The 18220-nt window shown below is 38.1% G+C and overlaps 1 protein-coding gene across 19 annotated transcripts in view; it reads left to right on the forward strand.

The window, feature by feature from the left end:
• The window catches only part of LOC127986809 (protein NLRC5), a 229160-nt gene that overhangs the window by 165359 nt on the left and 45581 nt on the right, over positions 1 to 18220 (forward strand). For 18 of the 19 annotated variants that reach the window (XM_052589059.1, XM_052589055.1, XM_052589045.1 and 15 more), the window contains 9 exons: positions 14799 to 14969; positions 15155 to 15319; positions 15521 to 15694; positions 16024 to 16194; positions 16512 to 16685; positions 16838 to 17008; positions 17115 to 17285; positions 17474 to 17644; positions 17846 to 18019. In XM_052589059.1, coding sequence (XP_052445019.1) covers positions 14799 to 14969; positions 15155 to 15319; positions 15521 to 15694; positions 16024 to 16194; positions 16512 to 16685; positions 16838 to 17008; positions 17115 to 17285; positions 17474 to 17644; positions 17846 to 18019 — 1542 coding nt within the window. The remainder of the gene's footprint in view (positions 1 to 14798; positions 14970 to 15154; positions 15320 to 15520; positions 15695 to 16023; positions 16195 to 16511; positions 16686 to 16837; positions 17009 to 17114; positions 17286 to 17473; positions 17645 to 17845; positions 18020 to 18220) is intronic. The other variant, XM_052589044.1, reaches the window with a different exon arrangement.

Below are 18220 nucleotides of genomic sequence, written 5' to 3' on the forward strand. Positions count from 1 at the left end.
CCATCACTTGAGACGCCGAATGTCACGTCTACTGGCAGCCTGGCTTCCCGTCCAAATATTAGAAAATATGGAGAATAGCCGGTTGACTCATTCACTGTACAATTGTACGCATGTACAAGATGGCTCAGGTGTTTACTCCATTTACATTTGTCTTGTGTTTCCAAAGTTCCAAGCATGTCAAGAAGAGTTCTGTTAAAACGCTCAGGCTGTGGATCACCCTAAGGGTGATAGGGAGTGGTTCTGGATTTTTTTATGCCAAGCATGCTCAACAGTTCATGGATAAGGCGACTTTCGAAATCCCTGCCTTGATCTGAGTGCACCCTTCTTGGCAAACCATAGTGGACAAAGTACTGTTCCCATAGAACCTTAGCGACAGTCGATGCCTTTTGATCCCTAGTTGCAAAAGCTTGAGCATATCTCGTGTGATGATCTGTAACTACGAGCACATTACAGATATTTCTGGAGTCAGGCTCAATCGTCAGAAAATCCATACAGACAAGATCCATCGGTCCATCACTGTTAAGATGTGACAACTCAGCAACTCTCTTAGGCAGCGTCTTTCTCTGAATACACCTTGGACAGCTCTTACAGTAGCTTTCAATCTGAACTTTCATGCGGGGCCAGTAAAACCTCTCTCGTATCAAGCCGTATGTCTTGTCAAACCCCAAATGGCCTGATTTGTCATGCAACGACTGAAGCACAGTTGTTCTGAACTCTTGTGGGAGCAACAGCTGCCGTCGAGCTGGTTTGTTTGGTGGATGGCTCGTTCTATACAACACAGAGTCTCTGACAATTAGCTTCTCCCACTCTTTTAACAACAGAGACACATCAGGATGTTTCTCTTTGTTGGCATGATTGGCACTTCTCTGAATTATAGCACGCCACACTTCTCTAATGCACGGGTCTTTCTGCTGTGAATTTGAGATTTCTGCTGCGCTCAATTTGGGCAACTGCTGAGTATTCAGAAATGACAAGTTGTAATAAGCTCTGGGCACTGCATCTTTTGATAAGCCAATGAGATCTACAGCTCTGCACTGGCGACAGTGAGGTACTCTGACTTTGGACATGTGACAGACAGCTTTGACTGTGGTGGCAAGCAGTGTCTCCTTCTCCTCATGAGAAGCATTGAGAATTGCATGAGGACGGCGTGACAATGCATCCGCATCCACGTTCTGTTTTCCAGGCCGATACTTCAGACTAAAATCATATGTTGACAATTCTGCCAACCATCGATGCCCTGTAGCATCCAATTTAGCTGTAGTTAAGACATACGTTAATGGATTGTTATCAGTATGAACCTCAAATTTGACTCCATAGAGATAATCATGCAACTTGTTGACAACAGCCCATTTCAAAGCCAGGAACTCAAGCTTATGCGTGGGATAGTTCTTTTCTGCTGGACAGAGGCTTCTGCTGACAAAAGCAACTGGGCTCAAACCTTCTCCCTGATCCTGATAGAGGACACCTCCCAATCCTTCTCTGCTTGCATCAACATGCAGTACATATGGCAGTTTTGGGTTGGTGATTGCCAGCACAGGTGCCTCTGTAAGACTTCTCTTCAAAGCCTCAAAAGCCTTCTCACAGTCCTTGTCCCACCTAGCCCCAAAAGTCTCAGAAGGATGGTACCAATCTTTTGTGGCTGTGACTACTTGTGCTTTCCTATGCTCTTTGATGTCTTTATTTTTATCTGCCCCTTTCCCTCTCTTTCCAGCCACAATACAACCCTGAAGCAACTGGTTGAGCGGATAACAGACTCGGGAGAAATCTTTTACAAAACGTCTGTAATACCCACAGAAACCAAGGAAGTAACGAAGAGCAGTGATATTTTCTGGGCGTGGCCATGATTTCACAGCCTCAATCTTTGCCGGGTCTGTAGCAATGCCATTTCTAGACACAATGTGGCCAAGGTAGGTAACAGAAGAGCAGCAGAACTGACATTTATCCAATGATATCTTTAATCCTTCTTCCTTCAATCTGTCAAGGACTTTAAGAAGGCGCTGCTCATGTTCCTCTAACGTTCTCCCAAAAACGATCACGTCATCCAGATAAACCAGCACTTCCAGTAGGTTCATATCACCCACAGTCCTTTCCATAATTCGTTGAAATGTGGCCGGGGCCCCACAAATCCCCTGTGGCATTCGCTCAAACTGATAAAACCCTGCTGGGCAAATGAAGGCTGTCTTTTCTTTATCAGCAGCAGCTAAAGGGATCTGATAATAGCCACTTCTGAGGTCAAGCACACTAAACCACTGGCTACCACCTAGGCAGGACAAAGCATCTTCCACACGAGGGACTGTATACTGGTCCGTAATCGTTCTCCTGTTTAACGTCCTATAGTCCACACACATACGAATGGTGCCATTTTTCTTGCGGACCACAACTATTGGAGAAGCATAGGGGCTTCTAGAGTCTGAAATGATTCCTGCCTCTTTGAGATCATTTAGATGCTTCCTCACATCCTCCAAATCACCTGGTGGTAACCATCTAGAACGTTCTCTGAAAGGTCTATCATCTGTCACACGAATGCTGTGTTGTGTACTCTTTGCACAACCCACATCAAACTGCAGGAGAAAACCTCTTTTCTCTCCATCATCTTTTGACACAGTCGCTCCTTCCACTCAGGAGGCACAAGGGAGTCACAAAAGTTGAAAGAGGATGGGGACAATTGAGGTGTTGGCAGCTTAGAGCCCTCCTTTTCAAGGACTGTATTTATTACATCTACAGGAAATAGATGAGCAATAGGAATTCCCCGTTTTAATGTCACAGTATGACTGGACACATTTCTCATGGTGACTGTGATGCGACGACATTGGACAGCAGTGGACTTTTCAACAACAGGCATGACTAGAAGCTCTTCAGGAAAACAATCCTCCTCTGGATGGTCTATAAGAACAGCTTGGCTAGAGAGACCTCCAGGAAACTTTGGAATACCAACGACTGTGGCAACACAGCCAGGTGGCAGAGTGAAAGGCTTGTCTCGTGTGAACCAGATTGTTCCTCTTTTTGTCTCAGATGTGTCGCCAGGAGTTTCCCGAAACTTCTCATAAGCTTCTTTTATTACTGGATGAACAGACAGGGTGTTAAGAAAATTGTCTCCTCCATGTGTTTTGCATGCATGGAACAGTCTTTGAACTATAGAGGTGTTTGTGCCAACCACAATGGAAACATCCCCTGTCATGACCGGATCTGGACACACAAGCACAAGTGTTTCTATGGTCTCAGCTACTCCAACTACATCTCCAGTAAACTCAAGCTTCAAGCACATGTAACCATTATATGGATACTCCTTTGCACTGAGGCCCCAAATCTCCAGGCACTCAATAGGGGTCAAAGGCAGGTGCTTCAGATACTTGTCATAAAAGGAGCGATACAGTAAGGTAACTTGGGACCCGCTATCAAGTAAAGCTTTGGCGTAAATGCCCTCAATTTGTACTGAGACAATAGAGCTAGGTCCAACTAAACCCTCTGGCAGGTTAGCCTGCTTTTCTGGTAGCGTGTGACACTTTGTGGAACGTATCTTCTCCGGAGCGTCAGGCCGTTCCTCTACTGAGCCCCTGGAAAGTTTCCCATCGGCTGTTTTAATTTCAAGAGACGCTTGTTCACTTTTCTGAGATTTTCTGGGTTTGGACACTCCCGCTGGAAATGACCATCTTCACCACATCTGTAGCAGAAGACATCAGCACGATACTGAGGTTTGGGAGCTCTCTCCTTCACACGTGCATATGAGTTTCCAGTAGCTTTTTGGCTAGGGTTCTGGTCTACCTGCTGTGCCACACTTGCCGATGCAGTCATAGAGGCAGAAAGGAGGCGTGCAACATCAGTCTTGAGACCTTGAAATTCTTTCCTTAGACTCTCTATTGCAGTATCTTGCAGGACTGGGAAAACAGGTACAACTGAGGCTGAAGCACACTCTGCGCGCTTACTAATAGCTAAAGATGTAATTTTCTGTACATTCGGTCTTTCAAGGATCATCTCCTCTTCTTCTCTTACATCCCGAAGCAATTCAGTAAAGCTGGGAGGAGGCTTGAGTTTGTAAGTCAGTCTTATGAGAAGGGCTCCGAGGTCATGAGGCAGAGAGCCTCTAGCAACTTGATCAATGCGTGCTCGGTTCATGTCAATCACTTCAATTCCGCCTTTACGATGGACTTCATGCAATAGCTTGTCTAATCTGAGTAAGTAGGCTGATAATTTCTCACCGTCTTGCTGGAATGTATTACGAAACCTCACCATGAGATCAGCTGCACTGTCTGTGGTTCCAAAAGCTGTTTCAAGAGCTTTAAGGTAGTCATTGGCAGTGGCCTGAGGATTAGTGACTCTCAAACCTCTGACAATATCGGCTGCTGGCCCTTTAAAACTCTCAGCTACTCTCTGTCTCTTAACAACATCAGAACACTGCCACTCATCTAACATGTGGGTGGTCTGTTCCGCCCAAGCATCATACTCCTCTTCTCCATGCGGAGTGGGTTTCATACCTGAGAACATGCGTAGCTTGCGATAGCCCGGTCCATCCACAGGCGTGGCTTGACATTTTTCAACTAGTGAGGAGATTGCATTCACCAGCTTTGTGTTCAGGTCTGGAGCGGTGGGTGGAGCAGAAGCAGAGGTTAGTAAGCATGAGACATCAGCTAGTGTCTTCCCTTCATTTGCTAAAAATGACAGCAATTTGGACTGGAAGTCTCTTTCACTAGTTACATGAACACTCTGGGTTTCTGTAACATTCACTATCCAAGGTCCAAACTCATCTCCAGCTAGTAACTGTTCAGGTATGTCAGTCTTAGTCATATTGTTCATAGTTTCGACTAAAACTAACTGGCTTTTACTGACGTGTTCTATACACCGTCCTCTTATTTTACAGGGACCAAAAACTTTGGCCTCATCCAGTACCTTATACACAGTCTCATCAGTAACACCAAGAGAAACCTTACTAAGCACAAATGCTTTCCTTGCATCAATACCTTTGTCTTCACACCATTTGATAATCTGTTCTGACTCCATGTTATATTAGCTTTACATACACATAATAAAATAAAAAATAAAAACTCTTAGAAAAAAATCTCTTTAACACAAGTGGCTATAGGGCTTTTAAGCTACCTCATTTAACACAGACTTTCCTTTTTCTCTTAGAACTTGCTCACAAAAACAAAACAACAGTAAACAACATCCCGGACAACGAGCCCCCACGTGTAACCCTCCTCCTCAATTTCACTTTTTAGGGATTTATCATGTGCATGGGGAAATGAATTGATAAGGGATTACTAGAACATAAAATCAGAATGTATACACAGAAAATAAAACCTTTGGGTATTTGACTCTGGCTAGAGTGTAGAGAGGCCTGGTTAGCTTAAATATAGCTATACTGCATTTGCTTTTGTTTTTTTCTTGTGAGCATAAAACTCCCATGCACATGCACTTAAACGCTATAACCCTTATTTGCCAAATAAATAAATAAATAAAAATAAAAGAATCACACCAATCGAACACAATTAAATATCAGACCACAAAGATTGAATGTTCAACTCAAAATGTATTTATATAAATTTTCAGGAACATGTGAATTTCCCTTTCAACCGGTCCTTATTATCAAATAAAATAACTGAACATTACCCCGGGGTTTTTTTTTTTCTACTTATAAGGCTCAGTTTTGTGGTACCACAACGATGGCGCGCTTGTTGGAGCTCGGGTGAAATATTTCCAAAGGATATAGTCTTTACTCACAGTTCCTTGGTAAAACAGCAAGATTACCAAACCGTTCTGTCCCGTGGTAAGATACGCAATGAAGCTGTCCTGAACCTCCGTCTCGTCCGTGTGCAAACACAAGACACCTCCGGAATCAGCGCGAATCATGAGCACATCTCTTACAGCAGCATGTATGGCCGCATCCGACGCACATGGCTTTGCCGTAACTGTTCGCACATGGCTATGGCGTTAGCTCTTCAGTAGAGTCTCTGTGGCCGATTTTACCAGCTCCAAAACAAAGCTCACTCTCCCGTTTTAACAGGGTAACACAATGACAATAAATAAATAAATAAATCCCCTGACTCTTAACTTTGATTAACAGTAATCAATCGTGCAGAACTTGCAATTAGCTCATAGCTCTCCCAATTTTTTTTCCCCTCTTTCCGTCTCTCCCGGTTTCTTTTGTACCGCCCCCTCAAAAATCCGGTAGGTTGCCAAACTGCTCTCTGGATGGCACTGATTGGATAGTAAACAAAACTGACACCTAGCCACCCAATGCAAAATAAAATGACAGAGGGATCAAAGGTTAATCACAACAGAGGATATTTCAACCCCTTACAATTGTATAACTCAATAACAAATATGAATTAATATCAAATACTTGTAACAAACAAACAAAAAAAATATTACACACCAAGAACAATTGAACTGGCCCAGTTCTGTTAACAGAACACAATAAACAATATGTAAATTTTGCAGGGTGCTACATTTGTTTTGTTTTGTTTTTTGAAAAAAAAAATCTGATTCATGATTTAAACTGATTTTTAAATAAATATTCAAATGATGAAGAAATTTTACAAAACAAGTTTTAATATAGTTCTTTATCATTCATTTAGCAGTCAAATTTATAACTGCAACAAGATGATATAAAAAAAACAGTACTGTTATACCTAAATGCTGGAAAGACCTTTATTTTATTTTTTTTTATATATAATTTTTTTAATACTAGCACATCATGCATTTAACCATCCACTCAGCTTTAAGAGCTGTTCAAAATAAAACTGGCAGCTCAGCAGTGAGTCAGTGTCATGGACGGAGGACCTGTTAATATATTTTCTAGTTTATATTTCCATCTTGTTATGCCACTGGTTTAGATTTTTTTTTTTTTAGAACTTGTTTGTAAATAGAGCAGAAACTTTCTGTCTACACTGGACGCGAAAGTTGTCATCTGTGCCCCACAGCTAAAAGTGTGTCTAAACTTGATGACATCACACTATAGTGTCAAATCATCTGAACACAGTGTCAGAACATTTCATCATAAACCGAAAGAGCATCAGTTCACTGATAGGGATCGTGTCCAGTGCATCCATCACTGGGTTCTGTTGTCTTTTGTTGGATCATTCCAACGCGTTTTTTATTGTTTTATTTTAGATTGATTCAACGTAGAAACAATGTCAGGTACCAGGGTTGAATCATCGTTTGAATTACCTTTCGATTTTGCAAATTGGATCAACGTTGAAATCACGACGTTGATTCACCGTTGAAATCGTGACGTTGATGTACGGTTGAAATCACGACGATGATTCACCGTTGAAATCCCGACGTTGAATCAATGTTGAATTACCTTTCGATTTTACAAATTGGATCAACGTTGAAATCACGACGTGGATTCACCATTGAAATCGCGACGCTGTTTCACCGGCTTACCTGCATTACGGGTGAATTAGGGTCGTGCTGCAGACATGGGATGAAAGCTGAATGATTTTTGCAGCACTTACAAGACAAACCCTTGTACCTTTATGACTGAAACCAGTGGATCTTTTATTTGACTGGAAAACTACAGTTTATGTCAAAAACATGTTTTAGTAATGTGTCTCTTTACAAGAGTTGTGTACATTTGTGCAGTGAAAATGTGTTGCACAGTACGAACAGGAAACCTTCAACCAGTTGATTTCTAACGGGAACCCCCCCGGACTGTGTCTTCTTTACCGTGGGGAATGCAGAATGACATTTCTACCGCAGGGCACTCTAAAATGTTAGAACCAGCAGCCTCGTGTATACAGTGTGGTTGTGCTTCGGGTGATCCTTGAAAGTGTCCCAGCGCTAGGTCCTTTCTGATGCCATCCCCTCCACTCTCTCCCACTTGTGCACTTTCTGTACCATCCTGTATAAACATTTACATTTAATCATTTAACAGACGATTTTATCCAAAGCGACTTACAAATGAGAACAACAGAAGCAGTCAGGTGTACATGGAACAACAACAGTAAAAATTGCCATGACAAGTCTCAGTTAGTCTAGTACAGAACGCATAGCCAGTTGATTTTTTTTAATATGAAAGACAAGAAAAGAAGGAAAAGTGCTAGCATTAGTTGGTTAAGTTCTGGTGGGAAAAGATGAGTCTTAAGATGTTTCATGAAAATGAGTAAAAACTCAGCTGTACGAATTGAGATTGGGAGGTGATTCCACCAGCTGGGCACAGTCCAGGAAAAGGTCCTTGAGATTTTGAACCTCTTTGGGATGGCACCACAAGGCGTCATTTACTTGCAGAGTGCAAACTTCTGGAGGGCACATAAGATTTAACCAGTGAGTTTAGGTATGTTCACAATGTTTCACAATAACTTTGATATTGTGAAATATATTTAACTGAAAACTGAATGCAAAATAAATCACACAATATTTTCACTTTACAGTTCAGTAACAGTGAGGTTGGAAGCAAAGTGGACAACACTATTCATTAAACAATTATTTAATGCATTCAGATGAAAATGTACAATATTAACAAATTATTCACAAGCAGTGTTTTCAGAGCCCCCAGTTACACTGTTTTAATCAGAACACTAGCAATACAGTGTAGTAAAAGAAGTAAAATCTAATTCAGAAAATTTTTATAAAACTAAGTACAATCAAAACCTATCACAAAAGGTCAAAGCATCTCTACCAGAAGTGACAGTGCAATGTAGCAGATGAACAATTTCTTACCAATGTTTCAAGAACATGCTGCACAGCAAAATCTCCAGTGTTAATTTAACACTCTTGAGTATGGACTCATATAAACACTGAAGCAGAGTTGAAGTTCATGAGATAATTAAGAAGTTAATTGAGTTATGATTGAGCATTATTGAAGACACCTGATGTTAACAAGCAGAATCACAAACGAGAAAATCAAAATTTGTGTGTCACCATTATAGTGCTCAGTATTTGCTTTAGTTGGGATCTTGAACCTTCAGTTATTAACTTTAGACTTTGTGTTGCTGTGGTAACATAATTAATAACATACAAACCAGAGCAAAGGCAATCATGTGTGCTATTGATTGTGGTTTGAGCTAATTGTCATGTAGCATGTCAAGTTCAGGTTTCTTTAATGTATACATAAATTAAGTGGGGAAAAAAAAGATAACAATCCAGCATTTTTTGGCATAATGTGACATGTTTTTAAAAGTTAGTGCTTCATAAAAAATAAATCTTTAGTTTAGAAACACAGACATCAAGAATCAGCGTGAGCATCACAACAACGGTCACCATCAAAAAAGCATGTTGTAGCCAATAAAAACTCATCCATGACTCCCATCATGCATTGCAGCAAGAATAAATTATGAGCTGAACTGTCTTTTTAACTTTTTATTCTAACTAAATTTTATTTTTGCTGTTTTTATTTGAATTTTTAGTATCTAGTTTTGTGATGTTCAGAGTAGATCTGTTTATCTGAATATGCTGTTTGTCACCGTTGTTGAGATTCATACGCTGATTCTTGTTATCTGTGTGTGCCTAAAATAAACATTCTTTAATTTAAAAAAAAATCAGAATCACTTGCAAGAGATGTATACAAAATGCAGACGCTTTCATTGTGGAATCAAAGCTGTTACAATCAATAATAGAAGTTTTATTTAGAGAAAACACTGTAAATTAGTTCAGTAACTCAGGTCAAACAACGATTACATTTAAACATAATCATCATCACCCGATGACTTTTGCTGTTGGCTTGCCAAACAAATTTTAAATGTAAAAAGCCACAAGCAAAGATCCCAACTAAAGCAAACACTGACCACTATAATGGTGACACACAAATTGTGATTTTCTCGTTTGGTGAGTCTGCTTGTTAACATCAGGTGTCTTCAATAATGCTCAATCATTTTTAACATTTTTAAATCATCCACAGCTGAACATCGCGGGAGGCTGATCTGCGCCAGAGCACGTGAAGTGAATGTAATGAACAAAGTCATTTTCAGATGCAATGAAAAAAAAAAAAACCCTGGTTAATCTAGATTAGTCCCAGGCTCTGATCTGAAGTAAAATAATCATAATTACTGTTAACCAAGAGTAACAAATTTTAACTGATTAATCGCTATTTTTATTTGCTGAATGTTTTCTTTATTTTTGTATTTTTTTTAAACATGCAAAAAAATAAATTAAGTTTGTCAGAGGAAAAAAATATATGAGTCGTGTATACGTTTCATTTTAACGGATTAATCACCTATTTTCGTTTGCTGCATGTTTTTTTTTAAACACGCTAAAAAATAAATCAGAGTTTGTGAGACGAAAAAAATAGGCTATAAGAGTTTTTTTATAACAAATCCTTTAAATTTAAATTTATCAGAACAAAACAATAATTAAAAATATATAATTCTAATGGATACATATAATTGCAGTATATAATAATATAGGCTGTAACGGAAACAGGTCAATTTAGCTCAAAGGGAATCATTTAAGATTTTAAAGGGAATTTGAACAGAATCACTGTTTCACGGCTGTTCACGGAGACGCGCTGCGGTTCAGTGAACGAGCCGTTAACATCAAATCTGCGCTGGATATTAATATCCAAACTATAGTGAAACACTATCAATTAGCACAGTAACAAGATCGGCAGTTTAAGACATTAACTTGTAAGCACAAAACACAAGATACTTCTCTTTTCAATATGAATAAGGCTTTATTAGATAAATCTAAGACAGATAAACTAATCTAACACATAAACGCACGCACTCACACATTCACACAAGTTGCAGGAAGATCGACAGTTAGGAAAATATGAGTTTAAGAGAATGGAAATATGGAATCCCAAGTTTACAGCAATACGTTAAATTGCATAGACATGAACAACCATCAATCACGTAATTAGCGCTCGCATTGAGTTCCTCAATGGGGTTAAAATTATATTAGATACACCAGCACAACAAATATCTGGGAATACGTTGCCTTCGTTTGCTGTGAACGGGACTCCAGTTGAAAGGGGTATCCCGGTGTCGCTGATTGGCTGGAAGTTCAGTTGGCTGAAGTGACGTCTTGGGGAGCCCGTGTTTGGGCGTTGGCTGAAGTTGGAGTTGTGTGGCTGGTTGGAGTTCAAACGCGCAGACGAGGTGGACGTTACAAAACTTAACTCAGAACACGAAACTCTCAAACGGAAAAGAAAAGAAATAAAGTTTGACGAGACTAGGTTGTGTTCCTTCTCATTGTGGCATAGTAGCAGCAGGCAGGCACGCTGGAACCGCGCTCAAAGAACAATGATGACTAACCGCATGGCTAGATGCTACAAGCTAAAGCTAGGTAGCAAAGCTAAAAGCTAAGAGCAGGCATGACTGATAGCACAAGCAAGACTAGAACTAAAAGCAGACTAAAAGCCCGCATGACTGATAGCACAAGCAAGACTAGAACTAAAAGCGAAATTTAATCGTGTCCAAAGTATTTAAACTTTCTTGTTGGCCACCCCTCAAATGTTGCCTTGACCAATCAGATATGGTCCTGGGGTCTGGGGTATCATAAATCATTGTTTATCTTACCAAGCATGTGGTTCTTGCCTCACAGGGTCTAATTTTGGACATGATTCCTATAACATGATTATGATATATTTTACAAATAAATGATTGTCAGGACAATATCAAGCAAGAAAATTCGATTATGTCAATACTAGACATGACTATGTATCCTATAGTTATCAAAAGACATACACAATAAGTGATTATACATGATAGTCAAATGTGTGGGTTACACATAAATGAATATGGAGTTAAGCAATGGAACGATTCATTTAGAAGTCTTTTTTGAGTTCATTCTGGTCCATATATAATGTTCAGAAAGCAGTTTCTTTGCCATTCTCTGGCCAAGGGACTTTTCTGTGAAGACAAAGGTTTAAAGCCCTTCCCCCTTAGGAATTTCAGTCTGGTTCTGCTGATGGGGGAAGTCAATGCAAGTATTTAACTTGATCTCCTGGGTTTACATGTGATGTCCAGCGTTGCATTTCAATCACGAACAATACATTTGACAATCTCTTCTTCGAATTAAAATTGTCAATAATTGTTCTATTGGTGTTAATGTTGAAAGCTGTTGTGTGACCAAGTTGGTTGGTTGGTTATCTTGCTTGGTTCTTGTGGCACTAGAACTGATTTATGACTTCCTGAGGAATTCAGCTCATTTTTCAATGCACACAGCTCTGATAGACTCTTTAATTTGTCTGTTCGACTCATTTCTGCTACAAGGCTTAGTAATAAAAAAATAATAATAATAATTTAAATCTAAGCATAAGGTAAGCTTGGGCTCTCAAACGGGAGAAATCCAAACTTTCCATATTCGTGATGTTGCCCATTTGAAGCTTAACTATTATTCATGAGGTAAATAGGCTGTGTGCGTTTCAGTATCGATGGAAAAAAAAATCATAATTAACAATATGTCAAAGTGCTCACGCCAAATGACTGGTGAACGACTGCTGTTTCCAGTGAATAGTGCGCAAGGCACCAGCGATCAAACAGCTGAAACAAATAATACTTAATTTTTGGTCACACATAAGGCATAATTCAAAAATGCAAAGTGTTGGTAGTTTGAAAAATCAAGAATAATAAAAGAGTTAATACTACTTATTGCAAAATACTGGACCGTTCCCATTTCGCTCTGCATATGGAACCTGAAGATTTTTTTAAACCAAGAATGAACCGAAATGAAAATGAAATTAAAACATTTAACTTGTGTGTGTGTATATATATACATATTTATACATACAAATGATCCTTTGTGTAAAGGACTTCTTTTAATTTTTGTTTAGTAGACTGTAGCCTAAGACTATCCTACATTTTAAAAATTAACAGATTGTAAAAAAAAAAAACATGTTCTTTCTTTTTTAAATGTTACAATGTCATATCATAATGTTAATGTTTTTTTACTTCCTTCTATCTCATTTTATAATTACATTCATTTCGCAATCCATCCCTTTGCACCACCTGGCAGTAGTTTCGCGAATGATTTCAACACGTAAATGAATTACAGTTACAGGTACACGCAGCGGTAAGGCCGAGATAGGCTGGCCACCTACTGTACATTTAGAATACATTGAGAAAAGGTACCAGTTTAGAATACATTGAGAGAAGGTGCCAGTGAGCTGGCTTTTTCCTGTCCTGTTTCCCAGTGGGATCATAAAGTTTTATGAGCTGGTCAGGAGTAGGGTTACAGAATCATGCCTCTTATTTGAGAACATTAAATTAGGAGAAGCATTTACAATTTGCCAGTCAGCAACTTATAATCCTCGCATAACAAGGATTTACCATTTATGCAAACACACAAACATATTCAAGATACATATTATTAAGGACTTACATAAAGAGCGTAAAGAAAAGTTTGTGTGTGTGTTTAGGAATGTGGGTGTTTCGTTTCTCCTTTGAGGCTGCTCACGTGACTGTGGAATGTCTCGTTCAGTGTTGTAAATAATTTAAATCCAGCCAGGCCGGCGCCAGGCATTCAGTTTAATGAGAGTTGGGTTTATATGCCTGAATTCAAAATCTACAAGCTTTGGGTTTGCATTGTTTTAGATTCAACGAACCGTGATTCATTAGTTCAGAACCCATGAATCGATTAACTGCATATCCGTTACAACCCTTAGTTAGAAGTTTAACCTTAGTGAAACTTGCAATTAAGAAACATAAGGTCAACTCAAGTAACCTTAAGGCTGTCATTAATTATTATTATATAATTATTTCAGTGCTCCCTTAAGTGTTTCTACAAAGTCCTTACTAACCGTTTTACCTTAATACATTTAAGAGACTGAATGCTCCCATCATCTTAAATTCAGACGTCATGGCTGATTTTATGTTAACTGAAGAGGAGGAAGTACCAAGGCACATTTTTAATGATCAAATTAGGCACGTGTTTAAATGATTGAAATTTGCACAATCATTAAAATCACACTCATTTTGATATGAAATTATTGAGGGAGTACCGGATCTACCATTAGTAATCCTTTGTCTCACAACAGTCCAGTTTTATGTCTTCTGTGCTCTTGGTATTCTCCATAACACAAATATATTTGTACATCTGGTGTTGTTTTGTTGTTTTTTTATTGTGAGATGTAGTAACTATAGAAACCACGGCACCCATTGCCATGTGCTGCCAGAAACTACAGTCAATCATTTAGTATAAACACTTAAGGAAGGGTGACTGTTAAGAACTTTTCAACACTCTTAATGAGATCCTTTGCCTCAGGAGTTCCCCCCCCCCCTCTGGGATACCCTTAAAGGTCCCCTTCTTTGTGATCCCATGTTTTAAACTTTAGTTAGTGTGTATTGATGTTAGAGTATAAATAAAATTCTAAAGCTCCAAGTTCAATGCCAAGTGAGATATTTTATTATATATTTATTATTTGCCTACAAAAAACGACCCGTTTGGACTACAGCCCTCTAGTTCCTTCAGTAATGACGTCACTAAAACAGTTTTTTGACTAACCTCCGCCCACATGAATTCACAAAAAGGGGGCGTGGTCTTGTTGCGCTCCGACGGAGAAGAAGGAAGAGCTGTTTGTTTTTGTCGCCATGTCGTTGAAACGCTGTTATTTTCATCTCTGAGTCCAATCATCTTTGTTGGGGCTTCCCAGGGACGCTGTACTTGGAGATTAAGGGTTACAATTTATGTTTAAATCGGTTCCCGAAAATTATAATCCACATGTAAAACTATGTGTGTGAATTGTGTGAAAAATACTGTGTTTTTTTTACACGCGAAACATGAACACATGTTATATTGCACACTGTAAACAAAATCAAAGCTTCAAAAAAGCGCAAAAAACGGGACCTTTAAGTCAAAATAGTACTTTTATACCTGGTAATTAAACTTAGCTAATATATTTGGTTGTTTTTGTCTTCCTCAAGAATGTCAAACTGCAGTATCACTGAAGAAGGTTATAAAGCTCTGGCTTCAGCTCTGAGATCAAACCCTTCACACCTGGTAGAGCTGGATCTCAGAGGAAATGATCCTGGACAATCAGGAGTGAAGGAGCTTCTTGATTCTGTAAAGGGTCCAGTGTGTAAACTAAAACTGAGGTAAGATATTGTAAAAAAAATAAATAATAATAATAATAATAATTCTTATTTATATTATTATTTATGGAAATATTATTTAATTAATACAGTCTGTTGCATCAAAAATAATAAAAAAAATAATACAAAGTTAGCTGATATTTTTAGTAGTGAATTGAATTTAACTTGTTTTATCTTCTCTTCTGCAGGTTTTTGGGTCCTGCTGCAGATGAAGCCTGTCAGTATGTGGAAAGAGTTGTGGGTAAAAACCCGTTACTCCTGAGACAACTGAATCTGAGTAACCTAGAAGACTCAAATGTGAAGAAGCTTGCTGCTCTACTGCAGGATAAACACTGTAAACTCAACAAACTGAAGTGAGTTTTTTTTTATATGAGTATATGCTCTGCAAAGCATCTTATCATTTCTAGAGTCTGATCAAATGATGTTATTGCTGTTCTTTATAGTTTTGAGGGCTATTAGATGTACCTTCATTTAGATGCATCTTTGTTATTTTAGTTGTTTATGGCTAAAACAAACTAAATAATGTTTTCTGTTTTTATTTTCTTTCTCTGCAGGCTGAATAATAACAGCATTACAGAAGAAGGTTGTATTGCTCTGACTTCAGCATTTAATTTAAATCCTTCAAACCTGATAGAGCTGGATCTAAGTGGAAATAAACTACAGAACTCAGGAATAGAAAAGCTCTGTCATCTGTTGAGAAATCCACAATGCAGATTGAAGAAACTCAAGTGTGTATTTTTATTTTCTGAATAAATAATTTCGGAATAATTCTGAATAAATAATTTCTGAATAATGTGTTAATAATACACATGTTTTAATGTTCCTTTAAACAGAATAATTGAAAATGAAATCAGTGGCTTAAATTTCAGTTTCACTACTTTGGACAGTTTATTTTTTTCACAAATCACTTATTTTAAATATCGTAATAAAATACTTAACTGAATTATTTAAATGTGGTTTAGTTAACGTTGATCTCAGTAGTTTGTCGTAATGCATGTTAAATCCACTACTAATTTTTGTCCAAACAAACAATAAACAGCTTATTTTTGTTTAACAGACTCTCAGACTGCAGTATCACTGAAGAAGGTTATAAAGCTCTGGCTTCAGCTCTGAGATCAAACCCTTCACACCTGATAGAGCTGGATCTCAGAGGAAATGATCCTGGACAATCAGGAGTGAAGGAGCTCAATGTTGTACCACAAAAACCAGACTGTAAACTAAAACTTAAGTGAGTGTCTTAAAATTATTAAGTTCAGTTATTTGGATGGACACTATAAATCAAATTCTCTCTATGCTTATAAGGGGTCCTGGACCCCATCAGCACCCTCCCCCCTCAATTCAAACATTGGTTAAAATGCCACTTAGGCGTTAAAGGCAGCAAATACCCCAAATGTTGTCGCTGTGGGGAAGGCAGTGGTGAAAGTATTATTCTGGTTGAGTACCATCTTTATGTACATTAGCTGGACTCTTTAAAGAGGAATCGGGCTACAAAAGGCATACAATTTTAAGATTATGAGATATAAATTGATAATCTATTTTGTTTAGATTTTTGAAAAGTCCTGCTGCAGAGCAAGCATGTGATTATCTCACTGAAGTTCTGGGTAAAAGTCCATTATTACTGAAAGAACTGGATCTGAGTGAAGATAAATTAGGAGATCTTGATGGAGAAAAGCTCTCTGCTCTTTTGATGGACTCTCATAACAAAGTGGAGAAAATTAAGTGAGTCGACATTATTTTATACATTATAGCTAATGTTTGTTTATTTATTATTAAATAATGTCTGTCATGTGTGATCCAATATAAAGAGATATTGGTCTGATGTATGTTGAAAATGTGCAGAATAATAAAAAAAATGCTGTTTTTGTGTTTAGGCTGAACAATTGTAGGCTGACAGACAATAGCTGTTCGGTTCTAGCCACTGTTCTCTCCTCCAAAACCATCCTGAAAGAGATGAACCTGAACAACAGTCGTCTGCTGGACTCAGGAGTCAAAGAGATCTGTGAGGGACTGAAGAATCCTGTGTGTGAGCTGAAGACACTCAAGTGAGTACATTTCACCAAGAGCTACACTCAACACAAAAATCCCATATCACATACTATATATATATATATATATATATAATTATTTGTATTTTTTATTTTTTTGAAGACTCTGTAAGTGTGATCTAACAGAGGAAAGCTGTTCAGCTCTTGCTTCAGTTCTCCGTTCAGACTCCAGCAGTCTGAAGGATCTTGATCTGAGCAATAATAATCTGCAAGATTCAGGAGTGAAGCTGCTCACTGATGGACTGAAAGAAAACTGTAAACTACAGAAACTCAAGTAAGTTGATTTCTAACACATTAAAGGTGTCTGGATATTTTGTTTGTGCTAATATTCATAATTTTTTACATTAATTTGTACAAGGAACAAAATTCACTAGCTTTTCTTTTTAGCAGTTATTATTAGTCAAGACATTTCTAGAATAACTGTTAAATCAGCTCAATGTAACATTTTAATTTCCTTTCTAGACTCTCTAACTGCAGTATCACTGAAGAAGGTTATAAAGCTCTGGCTTCAGCTCTGAGATCAAACCCTTCACACCTGATAGAGCTGAATCTCACAGGAAATGATCCTGGACAATCAGGAGTGAAGGAGCTCACTGATTTACTACAGGAACCAAACTGTAAACTAATACTGAGGTGAGATGTGTTGAAATACTTAAAATGTATGCAGTTCATTTAATTATATAAATATTATTTCAGAAATACAATATGTTGCTGCATGAAAGTTAAAGTGTTGTTATAATAAACTACAGGGGATTTAAGCATTTTTTTTCAATTGTCATTGTACCTTAAAAGGTGAGAACTGAACTGAATCCTGCTTCATTTTCTCTTCTGCAGGTTTCTGAGTTCTGAAGCAGAAGAAGCCTGTCAGTATGTGATAAGAGTTGTGAATAAAAACCCATTACTTGTGAGAGAACTGAATCTGAGTAAACATAAACTGGACAGCACACATAAAGTGATTCAGCTCGCTGCTCTACTGGAGGATAAACATTGTAAACTGAACATCATTCAGTAAGTATATATGTGATTTTCATTTTTGTGCAGTTATGTGTCTTTATAAAATATTTTTCAAATGTAATATTCGTTTTGTGTTTCATTTTCATAAACTGTTGATGATTAATTCTTTTAATATATGTATTCATTTAACAGACACTTTTATCCAGAGCAGCTTACAAACTAGTCTCATACATGAAACTTCTGTAAATATAAGAG

This window comes from Carassius gibelio, chromosome B22, assembly GCF_023724105.1.
Source record: "Carassius gibelio isolate Cgi1373 ecotype wild population from Czech Republic chromosome B22, carGib1.2-hapl.c, whole genome shotgun sequence".
NCBI lineage: Eukaryota > Metazoa > Chordata > Actinopteri > Cypriniformes > Cyprinidae > Carassius > Carassius gibelio.